The sequence below is a fragment of the Carassius carassius genome, chromosome 32 (assembly GCF_963082965.1).
Source record: "Carassius carassius chromosome 32, fCarCar2.1, whole genome shotgun sequence".
In the NCBI taxonomy this organism is placed as follows: domain Eukaryota; kingdom Metazoa; phylum Chordata; class Actinopteri; order Cypriniformes; family Cyprinidae; genus Carassius; species Carassius carassius.
Genome location: NC_081786.1, coordinates 4,772,023 through 4,797,263, shown reverse-complemented (window position 1 = coordinate 4,797,263; position 25,241 = coordinate 4,772,023). Strand labels below are relative to the sequence as shown.

The 25,241-nt window shown below is 38.4% G+C and overlaps 1 protein-coding gene across 4 annotated transcripts; it reads right to left on the bottom strand.

Moving 5' to 3' along the window:
* Nucleotides 1-93: 93 nt before the first annotated feature.
* Nucleotides 94-24,931, bottom strand: mgaa (MAX dimerization protein MGA a). Of its 4 annotated transcripts, none has more exons than XM_059519943.1 (26): nucleotides 24,784-24,931; nucleotides 17,361-18,513; nucleotides 15,287-16,872; nucleotides 14,424-14,668; nucleotides 11,947-12,019; nucleotides 11,737-11,847; nucleotides 11,518-11,637; nucleotides 11,321-11,413; nucleotides 10,592-11,232; nucleotides 10,185-10,479; nucleotides 9,798-9,988; nucleotides 9,490-9,594; nucleotides 9,369-9,405; nucleotides 8,809-9,227; nucleotides 8,447-8,693; nucleotides 7,962-8,270; nucleotides 6,171-6,473; nucleotides 5,095-5,834; nucleotides 4,821-4,984; nucleotides 4,584-4,629; nucleotides 4,344-4,463; nucleotides 4,132-4,243; nucleotides 3,455-3,991; nucleotides 3,237-3,362; nucleotides 3,023-3,145; nucleotides 94-2,373 (listed from the first exon to the last, which is right to left on the bottom strand). In XM_059519943.1, exons 2-26 carry the CDS (start codon nucleotides 18,446-18,448, stop codon nucleotides 1,505-1,507), a joined length of 8,700 nt encoding a protein of 2,899 aa, XP_059375926.1. In that variant the 5' UTR covers nucleotides 18,449-18,513; nucleotides 24,784-24,931; the 3' UTR covers nucleotides 94-1,504. The 4 variants fall into 4 exon arrangements, with proteins under 4 accessions (XP_059375926.1, XP_059375927.1, XP_059375928.1 ...); XM_059519944.1 differs by having other exon boundaries at nucleotides 8,809-9,224; nucleotides 24,541-24,930; XM_059519945.1 differs by lacking the exon at nucleotides 7,962-8,270 and having other exon boundaries at nucleotides 24,541-24,930.
* Nucleotides 24,932-25,241: the final 310 nt, after the last annotated feature.

The window sequence follows — 25,241 nt, the reverse complement described above, 5'->3', positions numbered from 1 at the left end:
AAAGATGAAAAGAACACCTTTTTAATCTTGCTTTTTAAATCAACCAGAATGCCCAAAATCATGAATGTTAATGTACATTTAAAAAACATTAACTTTTCACAGACTTGTGTACATTTTTATTGACTCAAAAAGACATATTCCTCTCCTTTACAAAGAAGGTGAGAGAGCACTGATTTATAGCATATAAAAAAATAAGTATTAGGAGTTTGCAGACTAACAAAAAGGAATACATTTGACATATTTACAATATCCAAGAAAGGTTACATCAGCCAATATACAGACTTTTAACAAGCTAACATATTTAGAAAATAAACCAGTGTAGCATTAAATATATACAAGAAAATAAGCATTGTGACTGCATCTAGTTTTATGTAGCTTTTAACATTTCTGTGTAGTTTGTGTGCACAGGTTTTATCTAAAGCAAAACAATTGCATAGCGATTACTAAATTTTAAGATTGAACTAAGAAATCTCTAGTTAACTGCCTTTCTTAATGTGTGACACAATCGTGTTACAACACTAAAATGCTTCAGACATTTAATGTTGCTATTGAGGTGGGGGATATAAAATAGGTTTTAACAACTAAAAGGCTCAAATGCAATAAACGGACTGCACTCAAACTTTACTTATTATTTTGCAAAACAAACAAAAAGACAAAAATAATTAAAACTGCAGTACTAATACATCAGAATAAACCTCAGAAGTGTACACACTGTCATTCTTTATTCCTAATCTCCTAATGCTATTGTTATAGGTTTACTATTCCCTAAGACAACAAACCTAAGTACCAATAACCATATAGAAGCACCTTTTGAAAGGCACTCAACGTAAGATATTTAGCTTTGTGTATATAATCTAGCTTTTCTGTAACAAGAACACAGACTGTCTGTACTAAATTTAACATCCATTATTGCCTTGACATGCATTGATGTAATGGGCTTTGATTATATTTAATCAAACAAGTTTCAGCTAGATGCAAAGACAATGACATTTGCCTGATCTCATTAGCAGATAAACTCAAGGGTGAAGTGGCCTTACTGTTAAAAGTCACTGGGCAAATTTATTTATTCCTTAAAAGGTCGCCTGGAAAACCACCCTAATGATCCCACAAAATCCCCATCGCAACCAATTATGATCAGCTTCACCTTCACCGTGTCAAGGGAGAAACAATCCTATGTTTAACAATCAAGTAAATGTTTTATTTTTAAACTCCAATGGGAAAGAAAAACACGCTCAAATATGGAGGTTAGAGTAAACCGCTTCTTTCACAAACTATTGCCATTGCTAGCAAAACCAGTCCTTTCTTGTCTAGTAGTTTGAGTGTTTAAAAAAAAAGTTATTGAAACAAACCATCTTTGGATTTACCAGAGGCACAATAGGTGGTGCCCATGGCAGCAGGACATATACAGCAAAAAAACAATAAATACATTTTTAAAAAAATCCTATTCTGTACATAAACATGTTAAATGTGAGCAGCAGTTATACCTGATTCATAGACAGGTAGATCACATTTGTGGTCTATGAACATTTTCCTCATTTGAGTTGGGTTTGAAAACTGGGGAGCCGGTCACCTTATTCACAACAGCATCTTGAGCCTTTAACCCAAGAGGAACCAGTTTAGGCATTGGCCGCCATGCTACACTGGTTCCTTCATGGTCTGACTGACCTGATGCAGCTTCACATGCAGCTTTCATGTGCAACAGAGGTGGTGGAGTCGTGGCATCACCTTTATCGCTGCACACTGGGGCCTGTGGACTTTGAACATTTGTTGATGGTGCAACCCCAGATTCAGATGAAACCGAAGGTGAATCTGATCCAAAAATGACTTTAACCAAGTCATCCACTTTGGGTGGGATATCGATTTCATCTTTAGAGTCTGGAGACATTAGATCTTCATCCAAAGTTAGAAACAAGGGACTGAGAGCACGATCATCATCCTGTTCTAGATCTGCCTGTTTGTCCGAACATGTCTGCACTCCGTCTGGCACAATAATTCTTTGATCTTCATCTTCGTTACTCAGCTGCTGGCTAAGGAGAACAAGTTCGTCTAACAAAGACAGAAGATTTTCATCCTCATTATCATTGCTGTCATCTGGACCTTTCTTGTCCTTTCCATCCTGGTTGGATGAAGTAACATATGCACTGTTCTCATCTCCTCCAACAGGCTGTTTGGGGACATCCTTGGATTGAGTCTCATCCACAACCGCTCTTTCCTCTAAATCTGGAATTTTAACATCTGAGGGGTACTGCTGATTTTCCACAGGTGCAGGGACAGATGTTGGCTCTTCCACATCTTTCTGTGGTATTACCAGATTCTCCGCCGGTGGAATCAGTGAGATAACATTGGTGATATTTGGAATGTTGGTGGTATCCACTGAAAATAAGGCATTGTAAAATAAAATATTTTTTACTTTTACAAATTTCACTGAAGTATGGAAGCCCATTTCCACCACTGAATTAAAAAAAAAAGCTAATTGCGACTTTTTTCCTCAGAATTCTGAGCAAGTCAGAATAGCGAGATATAAATAGCAATTGAGTTCTAAAGTCAGAATTGTGTTATAAACTTGCAATTTCAAGTTACAAAGTCATAAGCTAGTTTAAATCTAGCAATTCTGACTTTTTTTCCCTCACAGATGAGTTTATATCTTACAATTCTGACTTTTCTCAGAACTGAGATATAAACTCTAAACTCACAAATACTAGTCCAATTCAGATGGGAAAAAGACCAATTCTGACTTTATAACTCACAATTATGCTATAGTCAGAATTTCGAGATATAACCTCTTGATATCTCACAAATGTGCATTTTGTTTCTCAGAATTGCAGGTTTATATCACACAATTCTAACTTTTAAAGTCTCACTTTCAAGTTTACATCACGGATCTGAGAGAAAGAAAAGGCAGAATTGTGAGATAAGTGTCACAATTATCTTTTTAATCATGGGCAGAAACAGACTTGTAGTCAACTTATTAAAAATATGTTGTGATTCAATAAATCTGACTATATGAGCCAAGGAAACTTACCTTGTGTGTTAATGTTAACAGGACTGTTTGCAATTTTGATAAACTGAGGATGAAATAATGGAAGGGGATTTTCCACTCCAACCGGGTGAGATACTGCAGGAACTATGGACACAGATGCTACACCTAGTTAAAAAAAGACCAATGTTTGTTATTAATATCGCTTACTTTATACATAACATTTTAAAAAGCATATTTGCCCTATTCAGAAACACACCTGGTGTGGATGATTGCGGTGTCCCTACTGAGGTGATGCCAATCGTTTTAAGTGGGTTGTTTATTGTTATGATTTGATTGTATGGAACCATGGTATGCATCAGAGGGAATACTTGAGGTATACAAACTAAAGACATAAAGAAAGTGTGAACATCCAAAAACCAGTTCCAACAAAGTCAAGTCAACATGGCACAGAATTTGTTTTCTTCCCTGACTAACCATTAGTTAAAAGAGGCTCTTCGACTGGAGATTCTTGTATCACCTGGGATGAAGCACGGGAGAGAATGTTTGGCCGCGTTCTCTCACGTGGTATTGAGGAATGTTTTAAAGGACTTGGGACAGAGACAGGTTTCTTTTGTGGACTGGCATTAAAAGATGGCTGAGAAGGTTTAGATGTGCTAACTTTCTCTTTATCCTGAGTTTTAAGAGTGATTTGGCTGCTATCGAGGTTTGCAGGTGAGGCTGTTGGTGCAGGTTTTGAAGCACTTTCAGTCTTTTCCAGGCTTTTTGGTTTTTTAATACTCAAGTCCATCGGTTTGGAGGGAGAATAGGTGGGTTTGGGAACATCTTTCAGTTTGTTCTGGTATGCTAAACCTTTCTGTTTACTTCCAAGATCAGCTAGTTTACGTTTTGCTTTAGGTTTGGGCCTAGCCTCATTCAGCTGAGAAGTCTCTTTCGCTTTAGACTGGGTTTCCAGGGCTTTTTGTTTAGCAATAATTTCATTAAGCTTCTGGATGATGGACTCTGTACTCTTGTCTGTGGACAAAAACAGATATGATATTTGTTATCAAAACACAGATGTTCAATCATTCGCATTAAATCTTATAATAAAAATATTTATATTACAAGTTGCTGATCTGTTATAAATGATTCCACAGTCTGAACGACTGCCTTACCACACAATAGTGAAAGTGTCTGTAGGTAACGCTGTCTCTTAATTTGCAGTCTCTGTTTTTTTTTTATTAAGCGGCCATCCTGCTTAACCAGGGACTCAATCTCGTTTTGAGCCTTCAAAGTAAAAAAAAAAAAAAAGAATTAAAAAAAGAGATAACAAACAATATTTTCAATGCGCTTATAAGCATGAAATTAAACAAAACCGACGACAAACCATTGTTAGGATTCTCATTTTTGAGGTTTCAAAATATTTTGAAGACTTTCCGAGTGTTGCCTGAAGTTTAAGAAAGCACTCTTTAAGTGTGCGGCGCCTTATTCTCTCCAGCCTCACTCTCTGCACAAAGAGGTTTTATAATACAATGCATTTAATATATTATATTACAAAACACAGAGAAAGAGTTGGATCAGTCATTTGAAAAAAATGTATGTGTGAAAATGAGAGGATAAAACTTACCCTGACCTTCAGCTCCAAACTTTCATTATGAATTTGCCTCTGTTTACTGCAAAACATTTACAAATAATGTAATAGTGTTGATTTTGAGGACAGGAATTGGATCATTTTCATAAACAAAGCATCTATTTCAGATGTGTTTGTAGTGTAGACGTGGATCGGGTCAAATCATAAAATAAAACATCAAAATAATGCAGACCACACTTCTACATAATGGGTTGTTAATCAGGTGTGTATTACCTTAGATGTTTGTTCTGCCTCAATGCAGATGCCCGAAATTTGGTAATACAGTTTTCCTCAGCAGACTCTTCAATGGTCTCAATATCAACCACCACCTCTGCAAAATCTTTCATCTCAGAGCCCAAACCATCTGTATCCAACCTCCTCTCCACTTGATCAGAACCCTTGATAACAGGAGAAATAGAACTACCCTGAACAGACAATATAACAGTTTGTTGATATACATAAAATTATTCTGAATAGGTGAAAAGAGTCAAAATTACAATGCTCTTACACTCAAACTGTATGTATCTTCTTGGTCATCATCATCATCACTATACAGGTCAGAGTCATCAGTTAATTCGGTTACGTCTGAATTAATCTCTTCCTCGTCTGAAACTGGAGCTATGTCAAATTCTTTTTCTGTCACTATGGGATTAACTTTGTTACCATTTTCAGCAACACTTGAACCACCTCCAGAAAACTGGCTGGGTTTCGGAGTGGAGGCACCAGAAGATGTAAGCTTGGATATATTTTCTGCTAATCGTTCAGAATTGTCACATCGATTTTCTTCAGATTGGTTACGGACATGACCAACTGCCTCCTCAGTTGAAACTGAGCTAACAGAAATAGCGGTCTCAGACTTAGTGGAGTCTTGGTTGTATAGCGTTGAACTTCCATGCTTAAGCAATGTAAAGCCACTCTTAGGGAGGACAGGGGAGGACGTTGGAGCGATAATTCGAGTGTTTTGAACAGGATGTGGTGGGAGAATTCTTAATGTACAAGTGCCAGACTGTCCCAGAAAACCTGGAACAACTTTAAGGGTAGAAGGAACGCTGCTCAATGAGATTGCCTTGGATGAAGTGAGTGTAACTGGCTTGGTGCTCATAGATGAAGATGTGGAGACTGGTACAGTGACAGCAGGCTTTGTCTGTGTTTGTGGTATTGGGCTTAAAGATTTGACTATTGTGGTACTGCCACCCTGAGGCTTTTTTGGACTGATTGCAGTAGGTGCGGGCAAACGGAAAATGGTGGCTGAAGGGGGAAAAAAAAAACATGATAATTTCTTTTGGGGATAAGCACACATTTGGTTTGCTATTTCTCCAAAAAAAGTTTATGAACTTAGACCATGCAGAGCAAAATTGACCACATGAATTTTGATATTAAACATTTTGTCAACACTAACAAATTAAACCACTAAAATTGAATCTAAATGCTATTCTAAAACACTTTTAGTTTCCATGTTTAACAAAATGGCTAAATGTTCTCATAACCTGTTTTTAACTTTTCTAAAATGTTAAAACATTTATATTGACAGGTTTTTTTCCATTAATTTAAACCAATTAATATGGTATTAAAGAAACCACTTACGTTGGCCTTGAGAAAGGAGGTTGGGTTTGATGGCTTTGATTTGACTTAAAGGCACCAACTGCAAGAGCTGGCCATTAGGATTACGGTACAATGTCTTGCCATCAGCAGTCTTCACCACCTGAAGCAGCACCTTTTGGCTTTGGGTCTGTGTGGGCCGAGTCTGTGTAGCAGACTTTGTAAACCTTGGACAACTACTGGTGAGGCCTGAACTACGGGCCATAACTTTGATATAAACAGTCTTTTTTCCAGTAGTCGTTGATCCAGGTGAAGAGACAGTGGTTGTCGGAGTTAGACCAGACCCACCTGAAAATAGGGAAAAAATTTATTATGGCAACTTAAATGTTGGACTTGGGTAGGTGAAATTATTCAAGGACACTGTGAAGCATATAGTCAGTAAGCCCAAAGAACCAAACTAGCCCATAATCAAAACGAATGATGATGGTGACACATGTTCAAAATAGCAAATCTACTAACATAATATGAAAAGTATTAGAAACATTCGCACTGGCCACTGTATACTCATACGTAACTGGCACAATGTCACTATGCATTCACAATCAAGTCAAATAATGCTCCCCTCAGCTGCATTGCAAATGGTCTATGAAACTTATGACCACAAACTGCCAGGTAATTGAAAATGTGACTGGTTGCTTTGCTTTAAACAAGTTAATCAGGCATGTTTAACAATTACACCATATATTTCACAATGCTGAACGAAAAAAAAAAAAGAAATTCACATTTCCTTTTACTACTGTAATCATGGGGTCACAAATTTTGACTAGGGAAAGATCTAACATTAAGATACAATGTGTCATGTCAAAATCAAAGAAGGTTTTGTTGAAGTTTTGCATCAATAGAACAAGCTACAGCCCTGCATGGGCCTCAGATTTAGGCCCTAGCCCAGGCAATGTCTGACAGATTATCAGAATTACTTTTTTGACCCTTCTCCCAAAACAGTTTATACTACTGTTTAAGCTATTAAAATAGTTACATTTATATGTAATAGCAAAGTGATTATATTTCGTTTTGGGTTTAAGTAAATTTTTTGTTCATTAATTATTTCTTCATTTATATATATATTTTTTTTAGTAATGACCAGTCAGCCAGAGACAGTGAACCTACTGTATGTCTGATCAATTAAGCCTTCTCATATCATCATGTCTTGCCTAAAATAAAATCTATAGATATAAAACAGTTCAAGCTTATAACAATGTTTAAACGTTAAACCTAGAAAAATGTGCGCTATATCCAATAGTTTGTGTGGAGATCCTTTGCAGGAAATGGAGCATTGCACACTATTGTGTGCATTTGAACGCAGAACTGTTCAGCTACGCCGATGGCACGTACCATACATGCTGCTGCTCTCATGTTATTTCCACCAGCGTTGCAATTTTTTTCATCACTAATTGATGGATGTCTAAAATACAAAAATAAAGAGAAGCCTGAAACAGGCCCAAGCCCAGCCCCACGTCTAAACTATGATGTGAAAATTGGCCCGAAGCCCAGTCGGGGCCTGTTGGGCCCGGGCTGAAATGCAGGGCTCTAGAGCAAGCACATGAAAGATTCAAATTTACAATAGCAGTCACAAATGAGGATAAAAGCAACCATGGGAGGGGTTGGAAGATGATCTGAACATAGGAAGATGATCCAGCATCATACACTGAAGCTGCAGCAAGCTCTAAATCACAAGCACAGACCCAAATGAAGGACAAGTATGTTAAATTCTCCCAAGGTTTTTTTTGAAGGTGGAAGCACAGACACACAATGGCAAACCAAGAAAGCCAGGCTTACCCAGAGGGAGGCTGGGTGATTTAGTGAGTATGGTGATGGCTGGGGCTTGTACTTTTGATACAGTAGGAAAACTGGCACTACCTGTGGATTCTGAGGGCTTAGACACCTGTGTAACCAAGCCTGCTTTAACAGGAGAAAGAGCCACCCCAGGAGCCCCAGCCTCTTCGCCAATCATCAACATGGAAGAGGGGATGACAACTTTTGGAACAGAAGACTGTAATTGTGAGGTGCTAGTGTTGGTCAGATTTTGAGAGTTGATGTGGTTGACCACAAACTGGGTGAAGACCTTTCCCACTGGGGGCTTGGTCACTGTGCGAAAAACAAATTAAGGAGCAGGTTAAATCTGCTATTCACATGCAGTAAAGCTGCATAAATGTAACCGTTTTACTCACTGCTCAATAATATACTGGATGTCCAATATTTTGCTCAATAACCTTGAGAGCAAAATGTCTAAAGGTAAAACTGTGAACCTTTCCTTGACTTACCTACAGACTTGAGCGGTCTGGCTGTAGAACCAGTCGTGCTTGTAACTGTGGTTGCTGTGGACACAGTTGAGACTGGAAAGGATGTGATAGAGGCCTTTGTAACAGTTGATGTTGTTACAAGGTTAGGTCCAGACTGACTGACTGGACATATTCTCCCTGTAATATAAGCTGCCAGTCTGTTGGCAGGGTGCAAAGCTCCCATCTTCCCCAGCTCTAATTTGGCTTGTGGGTATGACTTTCCATTAACCTGCAAGAACAATTGATCACAGGTTTCAAAGGTCAAGTTATAGTCCATTTGAAAATAACCACAACTCAAAGTTAAATGCATCTAAATGGTTTTATATTTATAACTGCATGCATACCATTATCCATCCTGGAGCATCAGGTGCTTTTTTCTCAGCCTTGAGCAAGCCTGCAGGGCAAAACCTGGAGAGGAAGGGCAGACCTTTCACCTCACTCTTTTCTACATCCTTTTTCAGCTCAGCTTTGTTTTGAGTAACCTTCTCATCTTCTGTCTTCTCCGCAGGTTGAGAGATGATAACTTTGTATGTATCGACAGAACCATCCTCCTTCTCTTGTAGAGTCTTGGAGACTGGCTGAATAAAGTACTTGCCAATCCAGAAAGGATGCTTCAAACGATCCTGAGCCATGTGCTCACATACTATCTGCATAATGTAATTTCTGGTGTCCGTACTAGCCCAACTGCATTCAGAAATGATCTCAAGCCGCTTGGAAGGGCCAGACAAATTAAGAGGTACAAGCTCACCCTCTTCAATATCTGTGAGTAGAAGGAAAATAGGGTTTTCAATTAAAGGACCAGCTTTGTAAGGCATTTTAAAGTCATTGAACTTGACAATATGTTGTTTGCATAAACCATGGTTACATCAGCTATTAACTAATTATCAGTTAGGGCAAAACTGACCTTGCGTAGAGACCTGTGAGATGTGGTGTTGGTCAACCTGCAAAAATTACAAAAGGTTTAGTTAGTTTAGTTTTCACATGGTATACCAAAAAATGTGCCATCCTTCATGTACGAATCTCACCACTTTTTGTTTATCACGGCACATAGAGGAAAACGGTCGTGAACGAGCACATGTAAGCTTGTTCTCCATATTGTCCTCAGTCATACTCAAATTTCTCTCATCCACCTGCATACAGTATGGAAATATTTAGAATATGAAAGTGTACACACAATGAACTTGTGAAACTAAGCTAACATGAAAAATTTTAAATACAAGGAATCAATTGTGGAAAGAATAATCGCACCTGAAATAGTAACGTTTAAATGAAGTGATCGATATGGATGTTATGGCTGCAATGTCTTTTAAAAATGTATGTCTGAGAGTCTCACCCTTTTTTGTTTTGAAGGACTGAAAAAGATTTCCAGGTCATGCTGAAGCTCATGAGGCAAAAGTGCTGGAGAGGGAGCTCTTAGAAGAGGAGGACAGAAAAGAGCTTCTGAATCTGAACCATCACTTTTTCGATCCCATAATATACTCACACGCTTAGCCGGTTCAGGAGCGGTCTCGGGATTTGTCAGGACTGCAGGAGAAGGGCAACATAACTCAGTTAATTTAATTTGTATAGCTCTTTTCTTGATACAAATAATTTCAAAGCACATTTTAAACAATACAAGCATATTGGGAAGATACAAAAATATTATGTTAAAATAATAGACAAAGTGGTCAAATGTTAGTAGTGATAATAGTACAGCTATTGGAATAAATTATAGACTGACCATAAGTCTTTCTCTTTTTGTTTTTCTTTTTCCATTTAGCCTTGTTCTCCTGTGACACTACATGAGGTTCAGACTCATCTGTTGCACTTTGTTCCTGTTTGGGGGTCTTAAGTGCAACGACTTTGCGTCTCAGGCAGCTACAGCCCAACATGCACTGTGGTTTTCCACAGTGATGATGTCGCCTCAAGTGAACCAGACTGGCACACACACAGCCAAGCCTACAGAATACATTGAGGCAGGGTGGTGCACGTCGTCTTATAATTCTCATGGCTTCAGGGTTTCCTTTTGATACTCTCTTAAAACAGAAAGAAAAATAGATCAGGAAGAATGTAAGGCGTCTTAAAGAACATTTTGTAATTATTGATAGTCAAACTACACACTAAGACGAGCTCCACTTTGACTAGTACCTCAGCGGTGACAAGAGTGGCTAGTGCGATGGCTGCCCTTTCTTCTGTGATAAAGGTACGATGTTTGCCTTCCCACACTGCTCCATCTTCCACATCCATCAGCTTCACCAAAGTCTTAGGCAAACCTGTAGTACGTCCAGCTGCACAACTTGATGGTATAGAGCCAGAAACTTCAACCATGGAAGTCTTATTAGAAGATACCTCTGCAGCAGTTTCAAGAGCGGGTTTTGCAGGACTCAAACTCTTGGATTCCTTCTTATTTTTGGATTTCTTGTTTTGCTGTCGCTTTTTCAAGCCCAAAGCAGGTTTGTTAACACTAAAGACTGGTTCTGTTCGCATTGTTGTACCTGACTTCAAGGGCTTTTTTGATTTATTTTCCTCTTTGGTCTTACATTTTGGCTTGACCTTGTTGGAAGTTGTGGATAAGGTAGCTGGTACTTGTTTCTTAAGTACACTATCCAGGGTAAGAACGTAACTAGTGCTCTTAATGGGTAGCTGGTATGCTACAGGTGTAACATCAGCCTGGGATAAGGTTGCAGCTCGTTCATCTATCAGTTTGCCCTCACTGGCTAGGTACTCATCCAGCATGTCACTACAAAATGCAGAGAGGTTCTTCTGTCCTGCATCTGTGCTTGACATGCCTGCAAATAAAATGCAATATTCTTTAAGCATAAGCAAATCATACTAAAGATATGTTCTTTTTAATGAATAACTGATGAATTTGCATACCTTCAGTAGGGTTTCCTAAACCAGAAAACTTGTCTCTCCATCCTTTAATTTTGGTGAAGTCAGAGGTTTTTCCTGTCCTTGAAACAAACTGGACTACAGAGGGAAAAATGGACTCATTACAATGAAAACCATAATCATTGTTCATGCATGATTTATTTGCTTATTGATTATTATAATATTAATAAAATATGTGTTACTTTGAGATGATGCTGAACTTCTTTCAGGCGAGAGTACAGGTGGTGGTATGGGTAATTGCACACCCAGATATTGCAGGTCAATTTCCAGGGTGGGATCAAGTAGATTCAACTTCAATCCAACTATGATGAGAGAAAATTTAAATTTAACCTTTACTGAACTTTTGTATTCTATTGTACTGTAATACAATTGTGATATTTATAAAGTTCAAAATCAGAAACCTTCTTGTAGCACCGGATGAATGACCTGTCTGTGCCTCATGACTTTCAGATCATTTAAAAGGATTTTCTCTAGCTCCTCAATCTTATCTTCTGCATTTTCATAACTGGCCCCTGTTTAAAAACAAAATAAATAATTAAAAATCCTTATCACTTTAAGTCATGTCAAAGTGGTTTTTTCATATGAACCACGATAGCATATTTAATTCTTACCATCAGGATTCTCTGTGGTTTTTTGTGCAGCCTCAGATTTGGCATCATCTCCAAGGTGAATCTCAAGAGCTTTCTATATCAAAATGAAGGTATATAAACCACAAAGAATGTCACAAGGACGTACTGATAGAAAGTGCGCTATATACCAGGTCATATATAAAAACTATTGTTTAAAACTTTAAAGTAGCAAACAAATAAAGTGAGAGTTGTCCAACAATTTAAATTCTTCCAAGAAAAAAATATATTTGTATAAAGAACAGGCCAAATTCCAAATTCCTTGCCCTCCACATCATATTTGAATGCATTCAGTTATGAGGGGTTCAGGCACGTTGTGCTATTATTATTCAACTTTAAAACTGATTGTGTAGACCAAACCTTAAGGCCTAGAGAGATAAAATTTCAGATTATGGTAGTCTGGTCATCTTCTCAGACTGCCCCAATCAGCCTATGGGGGGCGCTACAGCAATCGAAGACACAAAACTGTTCATAACTCCTTGACCGTTTGTCGTAAATACAAAAACCTTACATATTTGGAACCCTTGGGTCAAAACATTTTTAAAAAACTGGCCTCTTAGGGATTTGATCTACAAAGTGCAGTTTTTCCGCAAAATTTAGTTATGTCCAAAACCTACTTTTGCGAACTAGTCCTAGGTTTTTCGCCCAATCAGAACCAAACCACTGCAGAAATATACTTTGTGAATATAAATATTTGTCAAAAAATAATAAATAATTTTCAACTCACCTTCAAATAAGCATGTCAAAACATTCAAAGTAGGTGGGGCTAATTGATTGCTAATTTTACTAATGTGCCTAGAACTTTTGAACCAAAACGTGTACGAGCTCAATCTTTGGTCAAATAAAAAATAATTGTTCAGCTCTGTTCTCGCTATAAGATGGAAAAAAACTTTTAAACGGCTATAACTATGCAACCAATGGTCCGATTGACGCTCGTCCAAAGTGGCACAAGTGTCTATGAGGACATTTGCATATCTTAAAAAAATATGGCGTTTAAAAAGAAGTTAAAGCAACTATTAGACAAGGTTAACAGAGGTCAATTGGAATGAATCTCAATCTCAATCAAACCACTGCAGTAATATTTTCTGTACTCTCTAGATATAGTATATAAAAAAAATTGTCATTTGGTTAGCTATAACAGTGTCATTTAACAAAGGGGGCATGGCCAAATACACCCAAAAGCCTACAAAACCTAAAAGAAAATTCAAAACTTGGTGCAACAGTTTGTCTACACAGAAAGGATGATGCTCACTGTGTTTTCAGCCTCTGTTTTCTCACTATGATGACTAATTGTTTTATGCCTTCATCTGATTACCAGAAAAATTAAGAAAAACATTTTATATGGCCCTATTATTGTTTAAAAAAGGACCCTATACAAAAATATATATATAATTGTTTTTTTTTTAAATACAGGCCTGTGGCTCCTAATTTATTTTTATAAATTCACCATTTGTAAACTGATGTTTACTGTTAGTATTTGTATAAAAACAAATATATTCACTGAATGTAATAAAAAAAATATATATATTTTTTTAAATCGAGAATTGAATCGAGAGCTTGTGAATAGAATTGAGACATCTGAATCAATACCCAGCTCTAATGAAAACATGCAGTTTCATGGAGATCAGGCCACAGGTGGTGCTATATCAGTACGAGTTTTTAAAATGATATTTCAATTGTGAATGACCTTAAATTGCAGAACGTGTTCAACCTTTCACACATACACTTGATCTTCGTATCATATGACAGATATCTTCATTCTGAACAAATTTGCTTCTTGGACCACTAGTGTCATTTAAATATTTCACTAAATATTACAGATTATTTAAAAAAAAGAATACTTTTGTGAACTAGTCCTAGGATTTTCACTCAATCTCAACAAAACCACTTCAATACAATTCTCTGGACTCTCTAGATCCATAATTATCAATAATATATTTAAATTTACTCTTTGGTTAACTACAACAGGTTCATTTCTAAAGGGGCATTGCCAATTATACCCAAAAGCCTAAAGATCCTAAATGAAAACTTCATGAGACTAGGTGAGCATACGTATCAGTTGATTCTAAATAAGCATGCAACATTTTATGGAAATTCGACCATGGGTGGCACTATAACAGTCATAAATGTTAATAATCATCATATTGCTATGCTAATTACCTGGATTTGCCAAAAACAACTTTTAAATCATTGATTTAGGTAGATACAGGCTTGCTTAATAATATGTAATATCTTTTTTCATATTTGCTTAAATGCTTTAAATGCATGAACCCCAGTAATCGCTCCTTGCGGTTACATTTAGATTTGCATTTTCAAATATGGCATATACTTAAATAACGTTGACCCTGTTTTGGTGTCAATAACGACCATATGGACTTGTTGGAATAAGTGTGAGTTTTCATTGTTTGCTTTTATGTTTCCTTTAAACATTCTAAAGTTAATAAACATGTTATTTATGTTACCTTTGACATAAAGCAGACAAACAATTGGCCTTCAATGTCCTCCAGGCTGGGCTGCATTGGAACAGGTATGGGTCCTTCGAACACCTCATTATTTTCACTGAACCTCAAATTTCCATTTTTTTTCTGTTTTGCCTTAGATTTCTTGAAAGTGATTCCATGAGACGATTGTTTAGATGGTTCTGGAATGATGTGATCAGAAACGCTTGTCTCACAACTAACAGCAGACTGCACGTCATTAAGAGGACCTGTTCTATCGGAGCTCTGACTTTGAAAAAACAAGGCAATTGTTTCCCTGGGATGTTTTGGCCCACTGGGGACACTTGGTGACAATGGTTCTTTTGATGTTAGAGTTCCATCCAGAGTTATATCTGTAACAAAATCCAGAATCTTTCTGGGAGGCACAGGCCTGTCATTGAATAGACCTAGTGGGAAAAGGTCAGGAGAGAAAGAAGCTGTGCAATCCAAAAGTCTTTCTGGAAATGAATCAAGGGTCTTTCTAGGGGGTACTGGTCTTTCACAGAATAAACTTGGTGGAAATGGGTCAGGAGAAGAAGGAGCTGGGCTGGGTAAGGAGAAGGCTGGAGATGATGGGTTGTCTAATGACAAGGAAAGAGATTCTTTATGTGTGAATAGAGTGTTCTGAGGGACTTCTTCCGAAAAAAGCTCAGTACAAGAGCCCTTGGAACTGTCTAACGGGCAATCAGACATGGAATCACTCTCAGCAACATCAGTAATTGAGGTAAGTTGTTGGAAAGGAATTATGCTATTGTCTGTACTAGATGGAACATCTAAAACAGATGTAGTTACAGAAGGGACAATTGGTGTGTCAGCAGAAACAGCAGACTGCACGTCATTAAGAGGACCTGTTCTATCGGTGCTCTGACTTTGATAAAACAAGGCAATTGTTTCCCTGGGATGTTCTGGCCCACTGGGGACACTTGGTGACAATGATTCTTTTGATGTTAGAGTTCCATCCAGAGTTATATCTGTAACAAAATCAAGAATCTTTCTGGGAGGCACAGGCCTGTCATTGAATAGACCTAGTGGGAAAAGGTCAGGAGAGGAAGAAGCTGTGCAATCCAAAAGTCTTTCTGGAAATGAATCAAGGGTCTTTCTAGGAGGTACTGGTCTTTCACAGAATAGACTTGGTGGAAATGGGTCAAGAGAAGGAGGAGCTGGGCTGGGTAAGGAGAAGGCTGGAGATGATGGGTTGTCTAATGACAAGGAAAGAGATTCTTTATGTGTGAATAGAGTGTTCTGAGGGACTTCTTCCGAAAAAAGCTCAGTACAAGAGCCCTTGGAACTGTCTAACGGGCAATCAGACATGGAATCACTCTCAGCAACATCAGTAATTGAGGTAAGTTGCTGGAATGGAATTATGCTATTGTCTGTACTAGATGGAACATCTAAAACAGATGTAGTTACAGAAGGGACAATTGGTGTGTTAGCAGAATCAGTGTTAACTTCAGGTGTAGTTTGTGAACAGGTGTCATTCACAGTGTCACATGTAGGGAGAGATGAAATGTCTGACTGAGATCTGAGTGTGTTGTCAAGATCTGGCATAGAAACAGCATAATCATTATGAAACACAGTAGAAATATTGTCAGGTGTTGGGTCAAAATCAGGTTTGGAGGAATAAGTAGTGTTTGGAACATTTAATGGATCACTGCAAATAAGGGAAGGTGAAAGTCTAACAGATAATTGCATTTCTACTGGTACGAGAGATGCAGTTGCTGACGGAGATGATAACGCAGTGGACTCAGATGTTATGTTGCTTGCCTCTGTTGTTGATAATAATGTAACTTTTTCAGATAATGAGGTAAGTACTGGTTGTGCATCCGAGTTATGGGTAACAAAAGGGATGGAAGACAACAAGGCAGATGAGTTTTCAGGGGTTAGAACAGGTTCACAGGACTTTTCAGAGTCTAAGGATGAGCTGGGAACATTAGGTTTTGGTGTAGTAGGTCTTGTCTTAGACTTTCTCTGTTTAAGAAACTGAGCAAGGAGTGGTAGGGGTACACGTTCTGGCCGCTTGTGTGGTAAAGCTTTCTTTGTATTTCCTTCAGACTTAGCTACAGTGTCCAGAGAAGAAATGGTCTCCATCCCCTTTTCATTATTTTGGTCACTGGATAGCAATGTAATCTTGCCACCTTTGTGTTCATCCATTTCAGATTTATTCTCATCTATTTCCAACTCTGTTTTTGAGGAGGTTTCTAGGCTTTTAGATCTGTGAATGTCACCCGCCATGGTTTCATCTTTAAGAACTTGAAGTATATTTTCTGTTTTAGATGATATGTCAATCACCTCCATTTGTTCACTTGTGCAAGTTGTGGATGCTTGCAAGACCACACCATTTTTCTTGATATTCTCGAGTGACAACCTTTTAACTTTCACATGAGCACCTTTAATGAAGTCTGAGAATGCCATAGACGATGGGCGCTTCTTGCTGCTGTCAGAGAACAGGAGAGAAAACAAGACAAAAATGTTACATTTGTCAAAATTGGCCAAAATGTACCATATCTGAAATTATGTTTATTTACAGGCTACACCCTAAAAACAGAATACACAAATAGGGGAATTCAAGCAATCTGAGATAAAGCTACATCTTTCTGTTTCTAGTCAACTAATGTCATAGTGGATCAACCGCTTGAAGAGAATCTCGTTGAGAACATTAGATAAATCTGATAACATGTTTATGGCTAGCTACTTAAATAAAAATACAGCCAACTTAACAGCACAGAAATCTGAAGGTAACTATATAGAGTATTGAGGTCTATTGCTGTAATGCAAGAATGCATGTCACAAACATACAACAGGACAACACATTGGTCAAGCATTCAAACATTTGCATAGAGTATGTTTCTTGTGTAAACTTGATTCACAGTAAAGCAACATTTTACTTCTATTTGACAAATTTGTTATTAAAACTCGACTTACCACAAACTTTGAACATTTGTATTTACAATAGGAGCATCGCCATTAATAGCTGTCCTTTCGCCATTTGTAGGGCTGGGAACATTCTGAACCTTATTGACCTTTACAGCAGCATTTCTCTTCATGAACAGAGTTTTTAAATTATTCAAGGTTGTCATCTCCTTGCTTAGCTTGAGTTCACTTTCTGCTTCCACAGTGGATATTCCATTCCTGGCCTTAGATGATCGAGCATTGACTGCATCATCCCGGAAACCTTTGGCAAAGGGGTTGTAGTCAATTTTGAGTTGGGTGATGCTGAGGTTTTGATAGGCTGTGACCGCAAAGAACTCTGTCTGAGAAAAACATAGAGTTATGACATTAGGTCTGTCAACTTGAATGTTTTCTGAGTCTTTGTCTGCAGGTATGATATGAAGTCGAGGAAGGTATCGGTGCATTGAGTGCAAAATAATATGGTCCTCCTGGTCCAAGTTGTTGCAAAGTTTCAGTCTGTAAAATGAAACGGGGTATTGCATCCAGTGTAGGCCAGTAGCAGGAGATTCTGGGTGTACAAACAAATGTGAAACATGAGGCTCAGCCTTCCCATTGGTTTCCCATCCTTTTCCACTCCATTTGTATCTATAGTTATCGACTGGAACAATATCCATTGCCAACAAGTAACTCTGGAAAGGTTCCATTCCAGAGAGACGAAAGCGGCAGTAAGGGAACATTCTACGACCTTGTTTGGTCAGAATCATCTCGGTCTGACATCTATAGAACTCATTCCACATACTGTTGTTGTCCAGTGTAGCAGTGATGCCCTTACATCTAGCATCTGCTGGCATGTTCTCAGACTGGACGAGGTTGTTGGTGTCCGCTAGAGTGGATGATGTTGCATGGATGCCTGTTGGAACAGAGCCAACTGTGGATTTCACCATTTCATTTGCTTCACTAATTGCCATCAGGCTGCCCTGGTCTTTCCCACTTTCACCAGACTGCAACTGTTTAAGGACGACAAAGATGGACTGTGAAGATGTAGTGGGAAGTGCAAGTGTTGGGGCAATCACACCCTCTTCATGAACCACCATTGCACCCTGCTTCTCTGTATCGGCCATCTGAGTTACAAAGTCATCTGGAAAGCTTCTGACCCTTCCACCTCAGGGTTTAACAGTTCTACATCCTTAAAAAACAAGACATACATGACATGGCATGGTCAACACATTTTTAAAAGCTAGCAACTGGAAAGTTTAACAAGTATATTACAAAAACTTTTTGTGCGTTACTCATTAAATTACTCCACTACTAGTTAGATGCAGTCCTGCTTGGCCTCTCAGCATAAATATGCAAGAGGACAACAATTCCATTCCAGAAATTCATTACTGTGTCTGTTGTCAAACTGTTTACACCCTGCTTGAAAAATGTTGGAATCCCAAGACTGGTGTGTAGTGCATAGTGCTTAGTGGACTACATACATGACAAGAGGTTGTCCATCATAGCCCTCTAAGTAGGGCCTATTACATTAGCCTCTAGGTAATACTTCTGAGGGCACCCAAGTAAGTCCTTAACAAAGTATATCTTGGACATGGTAGTCAAGAATATTCAACCCTGCTCCTGGAAGGGTTCCACCTCACAACAGAGTTTTGTACACACTTGAATGAGACAATCTTCGACCCGGTCGTGCAGATTTGATCATTGCTACAACAACCCGGTCCTGCAGATTTGCCTTATACAACATTAGGAAGATTAGACCCTTCCTGTCAGAGCAAGCCACCCAACTTCTTGTCTAAGCTCTTGTTCTCTTCAGACTGGACTATTGTAATGCTCTCCTGGCGGGCCTTCCTGCATGTACTGTCAAGCCTCTGCAATTGATCCAGAATGCAGCAGCGAGGGTTGTCTTCAATGAGCCAAAAAAGCTCACGTTACTCCTCATCAGGTTACACTGGCTACCAGTAGCCACTCGCATCAAATTCAAGGTACTGATGCTTGCCTACAAGACGACCATTGGCACGGCACCCACATACCTAAACTCACTGGTTAAATCTTATGTGCCTTCCAGAAGTTTGCGCTCTGCAAGTGAACGACGCCTTGTGGTGCCATCCCAAAGAAGTTCAAAATCACTCTCACGGTCCTTCTCCTGGACTGCGCCCAGCTGGTGGAATGACCTCCCAATCTCAATTTGTACAGCTGAGTCTTTACTCATTTTCAAGAAACATCTAAAGACTCATCTTTTTCGCCAGCACTTAACCAACTAATACTAGCACTTTTCCTTATTTTCAAAAAAAAAAAAAAACTTGGCTATGCTACTGTTCTGCTTCTGTACTAGATTAACGGAGACTTGTCATGGCACTTGTATACTGTTGTTGTTCTCTTGTTGACCTGACTGCTTCTATTGTCTCTCATTTGTAAGTCGCTTTGGATAAAAACATCTGCTAAATGATTAAATGTAAATGTAATGTAAGTGTGCAATCAAAGGCTTCATGTACACTTAAAAATTACAGGCAGTTGAAGGGTTGGAATTAATCTTTGCATGAAGGGTACTACCTTGTACCTGAACGGTCTACCGCTGGCTCTGGCTAATACAGTAAATGAAAAGTCTTGGTGTTTGGTCACATTCAAGTCAAGAGTAACTGTAAACATATGGAGGAACTGGTACCAAGAATACTTTTAGCACTTAAATGGGGATGTCCTGCCTTAAGAAGGGGAATTGATAAAAGATACTGCCACGGTACCTTAAACGGTTCATGGCAACCAATGACCATTTTTCCACATGGTATTGATTTGATTTCTATGATCTGATAAGAAGGGGTTTATTTTTAAGGGGTCAACATAAAATTTTGGGATGTGTTGTGTATACCAAAAGTGCAGCTACCCTCCTAATCCTCATTTGGCTGCTTTCCCTTTCACTCGTAAGCAGTGGAACATTGGTTTGTTCATTCAATAGTATTCACATGCCACACTTGGAGCTCCAGAGAAACAGTTCAAATGCAATGAGGATTGTCTTGACAAAATCTGAACACAAGTATTTACAGGAGTATAACCAGCTTAAAACAGTGATGTCTTTTGACTCATTTGAGATTGGATTACTGAAAATGCATCTTTATACCAGCTGGAAACAGGGCCTTTGAGTCACAGTCATCTACAATCCTTATTGACTGGCACTATTGATCACAATCCACACCCAAACAGACAAGCTAACAAATCAAAACATCTCTCTATCATCAGCTAATATGGCGCTTCCTCATTCACTATCATCAAATAGTGGGGCTAAAACCAAAAGGTGAAAAAGGGGAAGATATGAATAGATACACGGGCTCAAATGGAGGTATGCACATAAGCAAGGAAACCTCTTTGGAAACTATCATTATTATTCTTGCACCTCCTTTTGGTGCAACTAGTTGCATCATCCTAAAAACAAAGTGATAGTATTTTTAGTTGGGGTGCTTAACGTTCAGCTGTAATAACAACATGTGTTTTTTATGGTTCAAAAGTTGACAAAGAAATTATAAAACATGAATAAGGTACAAAAGTATTTTTGATTTTAATTTATACCTAATAAAGCTGCCTCGAATTAAGAATAAAAATAAAGTATTAAGGCCCGTTCACACCAAGCACAATAACTATAAAAATAAAGATATAGTTCTAAAAATCGTTCTCAATATTAAAGAAAAGAACCATTTTTTTCACCTGATGAACAATAAAGACATTGACATCCAATCAGAATCAAACCTGCTGTAACGAGATAGAGAATTTAAAAAAACATACGAGTGTGCACTTACAGACGATATTGTTTGCTAGTGTGGGCACTAATATTGTTATCTTTATAGTTATCTTTTTTACTTATAGTTTTTTTTACTTCAATGGGGTCATATGATGCAATTTAAAATGTTCCTTTCTCTTTGGAGTGTTACAAGCTCTTGGTGCATAAAAAAGATCTGTAAACTTGCAAAGACTAAAGCTTCAAATCCAAAGAATCCAGATAGGACTATTCTTTATAAGTTACATTCAGCCAAGTATTGTGACCCATACTCAGAATTTGTGCTCTGCATTTAACCCATCCAAAGTGCACACACACAGTAGAGAACACACACACACATTAGTGGACACACACCCGGAGCAGTGGGCAGCCATTTATGCTGCGGTGCCCGGGAAGCAGTTCGGTGCCTTGCTCAAGGGCACCTAAGTTGTATTATTGCCAGTCCGAGAATCGAACCCTCAACCCTAGGGTTAGGAGTCAAACTCTCTAACCACTAGGCCATGACTTCCCTGAACCTTTATTAAAAGTTAAGCATCAACCACACCCTCCTTAAACGGTTCATTCTAACACGCCTGACATGTCTATGTCACGATCTAGAAAATTTGCATAACACCACCCAAATGTTCACACAAAAAAAGAAGGCGTAACTTTTATTCTCGCTGTTGCTGCCACCGCCATGTTGTGGAGACGCTGTGTTTCATTGTGAAAGTGAAACTTTGTTTGGTCTTCTAAAAGAGGACACAACTAGAAATCAGAGGTTAAGTTGTATTTACAACACTGTTCCAGAACAGTTCAACCCAAATATTCAGATGTTTACTGTGCATCTTACAAGGGACGAGGACGGTTTCCTGAACCAGTAGCCTACAATGCTTCTGTGCATAAAGGCTGTTTCTATAAAGTGGGTCAATTCCAGCCTTGCAAGGACAGTCTGGCGCTTCCGACTCACAGTCTGTAAGTATGTTTACATATTTAAAGAATTTGCCACTGATGATTCAAAAGCGAGTTTTGAGCAGTGTGGAGTAGTGCTTTTTTTGTCGTTTCTCAGATCACAAATGCAGACATGGTTTTATGTTAACACGACGGGATACGCAAAGCATCACGTAAAAAGACAGAATAAGTCATTATAATCATTAACTATGTCCCCAATAGATGCACCAAATGCCTCATTTGTAATGGGTTGTAATGGGAAAATAATGTGTTTTTGAACCTTAAACCTCATGAACACATTGCATTACATCAAATACACAAAATAATGTTCTTTTTAGTAATAAATAGTCATGGCACGATATTAGCTACCAAAGTAGCTGCAAAGCTGTTTGTTTCACAGTTCACTTTGCATGGGGACAATATGCACATATTTTGCATTCATTTTGTAGCCAAGCAAAACCTAGAAGACTAAAGGATACATTATTTACATGCAGCTTTATGTTAAATAAAGTGTAGGATACATACAGAGAAACTGCATAATAAACATAATTCTTTCTGCAAACTCATAGGTAACTTTGTTCATTCTTGAAGTGCAAAAACCTTTTTATTTAACTTTTGTCTGTATGGTGATTACACTGACTGTTGTTGATCGCCATCTTGACTGAGATTTCGATCTGTGATCGATTCCTACCTGGCAAAACTCGGCCTGGGTTTTCTCATCCAGAACATTTTATTAAAAACTTAAAAGTAATAAAACATTACACCCTAAATGACAGTTAATTACCTACCTAAAAATTTTACATATAGTTATCAACAGAATTTTATAAGTAAAATCATAAAAAACTTTTGTGAAAACTACTGAGTATATGGCTCTTTAAATTGCTTTCCAAACCAATTAAAATTCTCAGTACTCACTTTAATAAAAACAACAAATACCCAGCAAATATAAGTGACATGACATACAGCCAGGTATGGTGACCCATACTAGGAATTCGTGCTCTGCTTTTAACCCATCCAAAGTGCACACACACAGCAGTGAACACACACACACACCGTGAACACACACCCAGAGCAGTGGGCAACCATTTATGCTGCGGCACCCGGGGAGCAGTTGGGGGTTCAGTGTCTTGCTCAAGGGCACCTAAGTCATGTTATTGAGGGTGGAGAAAGCGCGCTGTACATTCACTTCCCCCACCTACAATTCCTGCCAGCCCGAGACTCACAACCCTTCGATTGCGAGTCCGACTCTCTAACCACTAGGCCACAACTTTCCCCTATGCAACTATGCAAGCAAATGAATATAATGCACTCAATTACCTATCAGGCCTGTAAAAAATACACTCTTATTCTGATTGATTAGAACTACTATATTGCAATGTCTTCTTATATCAAGTGCAAGCATGTTGTGTTAGTTTGCTTAAAATTATGTTACAATAAATATCACTAGGTAATTAATAATGAAAACAACTACTAGCTTAGTAACTGTTTTCTAAAACCAATAAGGCATCGTGACTATGGTGCATTGCGAATACAGTCACTCTGCTGCATGACTATATTCACAATATGGCACCTTATTTTTAAAATATGAGCAGGCAACAACCAATTATTTTACTCTAAGTGCTGTGTAATTATGCTCGCTACTCTTTTAGAATGGGGGAACGCACCAATTTGTGGTCAATGCTACACTTTACCTTTTAATAAGAATAAAGGGCCACACACATCCTGTACATACTGCCAAATGGTAAGCGTAAATGGTTATGTGACCCCAACATGTCAGGCCCCATGAGCGGAAAGTTTATGCAACATATAGCAAGTTTTATTTGGCTACTTGTAACTCAAGTCTTCATCCCATGTAAGCATTATTTATTTTTTTCTTACTGCATGCACATCAAGGTGGGTGTAACACCACTACACCTTCCATTTACACAGGGAAAAGTGGAAATGCAGATGAATACAGAAGTTTTAATCAAAATATTAACATTTATTTACATAGGATTTTCTATTTTCTTATATAAATACTTTTACAATAATATAATAAAGTATTATTTATTACCGGAAGCGTTAAAATGAGATTGCTTGTACGCAATAATTAGCACAAATGATGCATAGGATTCAATGATATGTTATAATAAATCATAAACAAATAGTCTGCTCTGAAGGTAAATATGTAAGACGCTCAGAAACAGTTTATTTATAATTTAGTCCAGTATAATGCCAAGTAATGTTTACGTATTAAAGGAAAATAAGGAAAATAAAAATATTCATTGGCAATGGCATGAAATTACCCTAGCTCATGCTTTTCCAAATGTAAACAAGTCTACTTTTTAACAGACATCTACGATAACAAAACGCATTTGTAAAGCAACGTGCGCATGAATACCGAGAAGGCTCACGAACTAGGCGTTAACCGCAACAACATGACTAGACTGCCTGTTTTACCTAATTCTCAGGTGCGCAACGTGGCAGCCACCGACGTGCATAAATGTTATTTGTCCATTTTAAATCAAGAAATTGAGTTTCAGTCACCTTTTGTGTAACGTGCGTCGAGTTATATTCGTCGATGGCGCGTGTCTCTAATAGGCCCGAGAACTAAAAGTTGGCGCGGACAGCGCGTGCACGTCGAAACATCTCGAATGGCGGGCGAATCTGATGCGAGCGCGCTGAGAGATGATCTGCTCTGGTCACGAAGTAACAACGAAAAACACCCTTGTTCAGCCAAGTTTTTTGATTTGTTTAACAGATACAGCTTCATCCGGATTAGACTGTTACCTTTTGTCAATATGAAATGCATATTGTGCATACTCTCTCTCCTGTCTTCGTTAATGCTGTTTTGCTCTCTCTCCTTTATCACATTATTACACCGTGCGTCTCACCCTCCGAGGATTCCGTGCGTTCGGTGACGTCAGGACGTCGTGGCTCAAAACATTGCACGCTCGTCCGCGTGGGACTACCATGCGCATGCGCTGCCTCTGACTAAAGAGGCTTGTTGGTTGTACTGCGCATGCGTTTACTTAACGCCTTTGTTTGCGTCATCATGGCTGCCTCGACTCGTACAGCATCGGTTTTTATTCGAATAACGATTATCGCGGAGAAAAAAGGGTCGTCACGTAAAACGCTTTTCTTTTAAATCAAATGCAAAGATTTGTCATCCTAGATTCATTTGGGGATCATAAACGTGGATTTCGAGACAAAGGGGTTTTGTTCATTGTTTGTTATTCCTTACAGTT

What these genes read in the sequence shown, in the direction of transcription:
- mgaa (XM_059519943.1), bottom strand. Translation starts at nt 18,448, where the DNA reads ATGGCCGATACAGAGAAGCAGGGTGCAATGGTGGTTCATGAAGAGGGT. An exon ending in CAAAAAGAGAAAGACTTATG is followed by an intron (nt 9,989 to 10,184) that starts GTCAGTCTATAA and finishes CTTCTCCTGCAG; the next exon opens with TCCTGACAAATCCCGAGACC. An exon ending in CTCACAGGTCTCTACGCAAG is followed by an intron (nt 9,228 to 9,368) that starts GTCAGTTTTGCC and finishes TCCTTCTACTCA; the next exon opens with CAGATATTGAAGAGGGTGAG.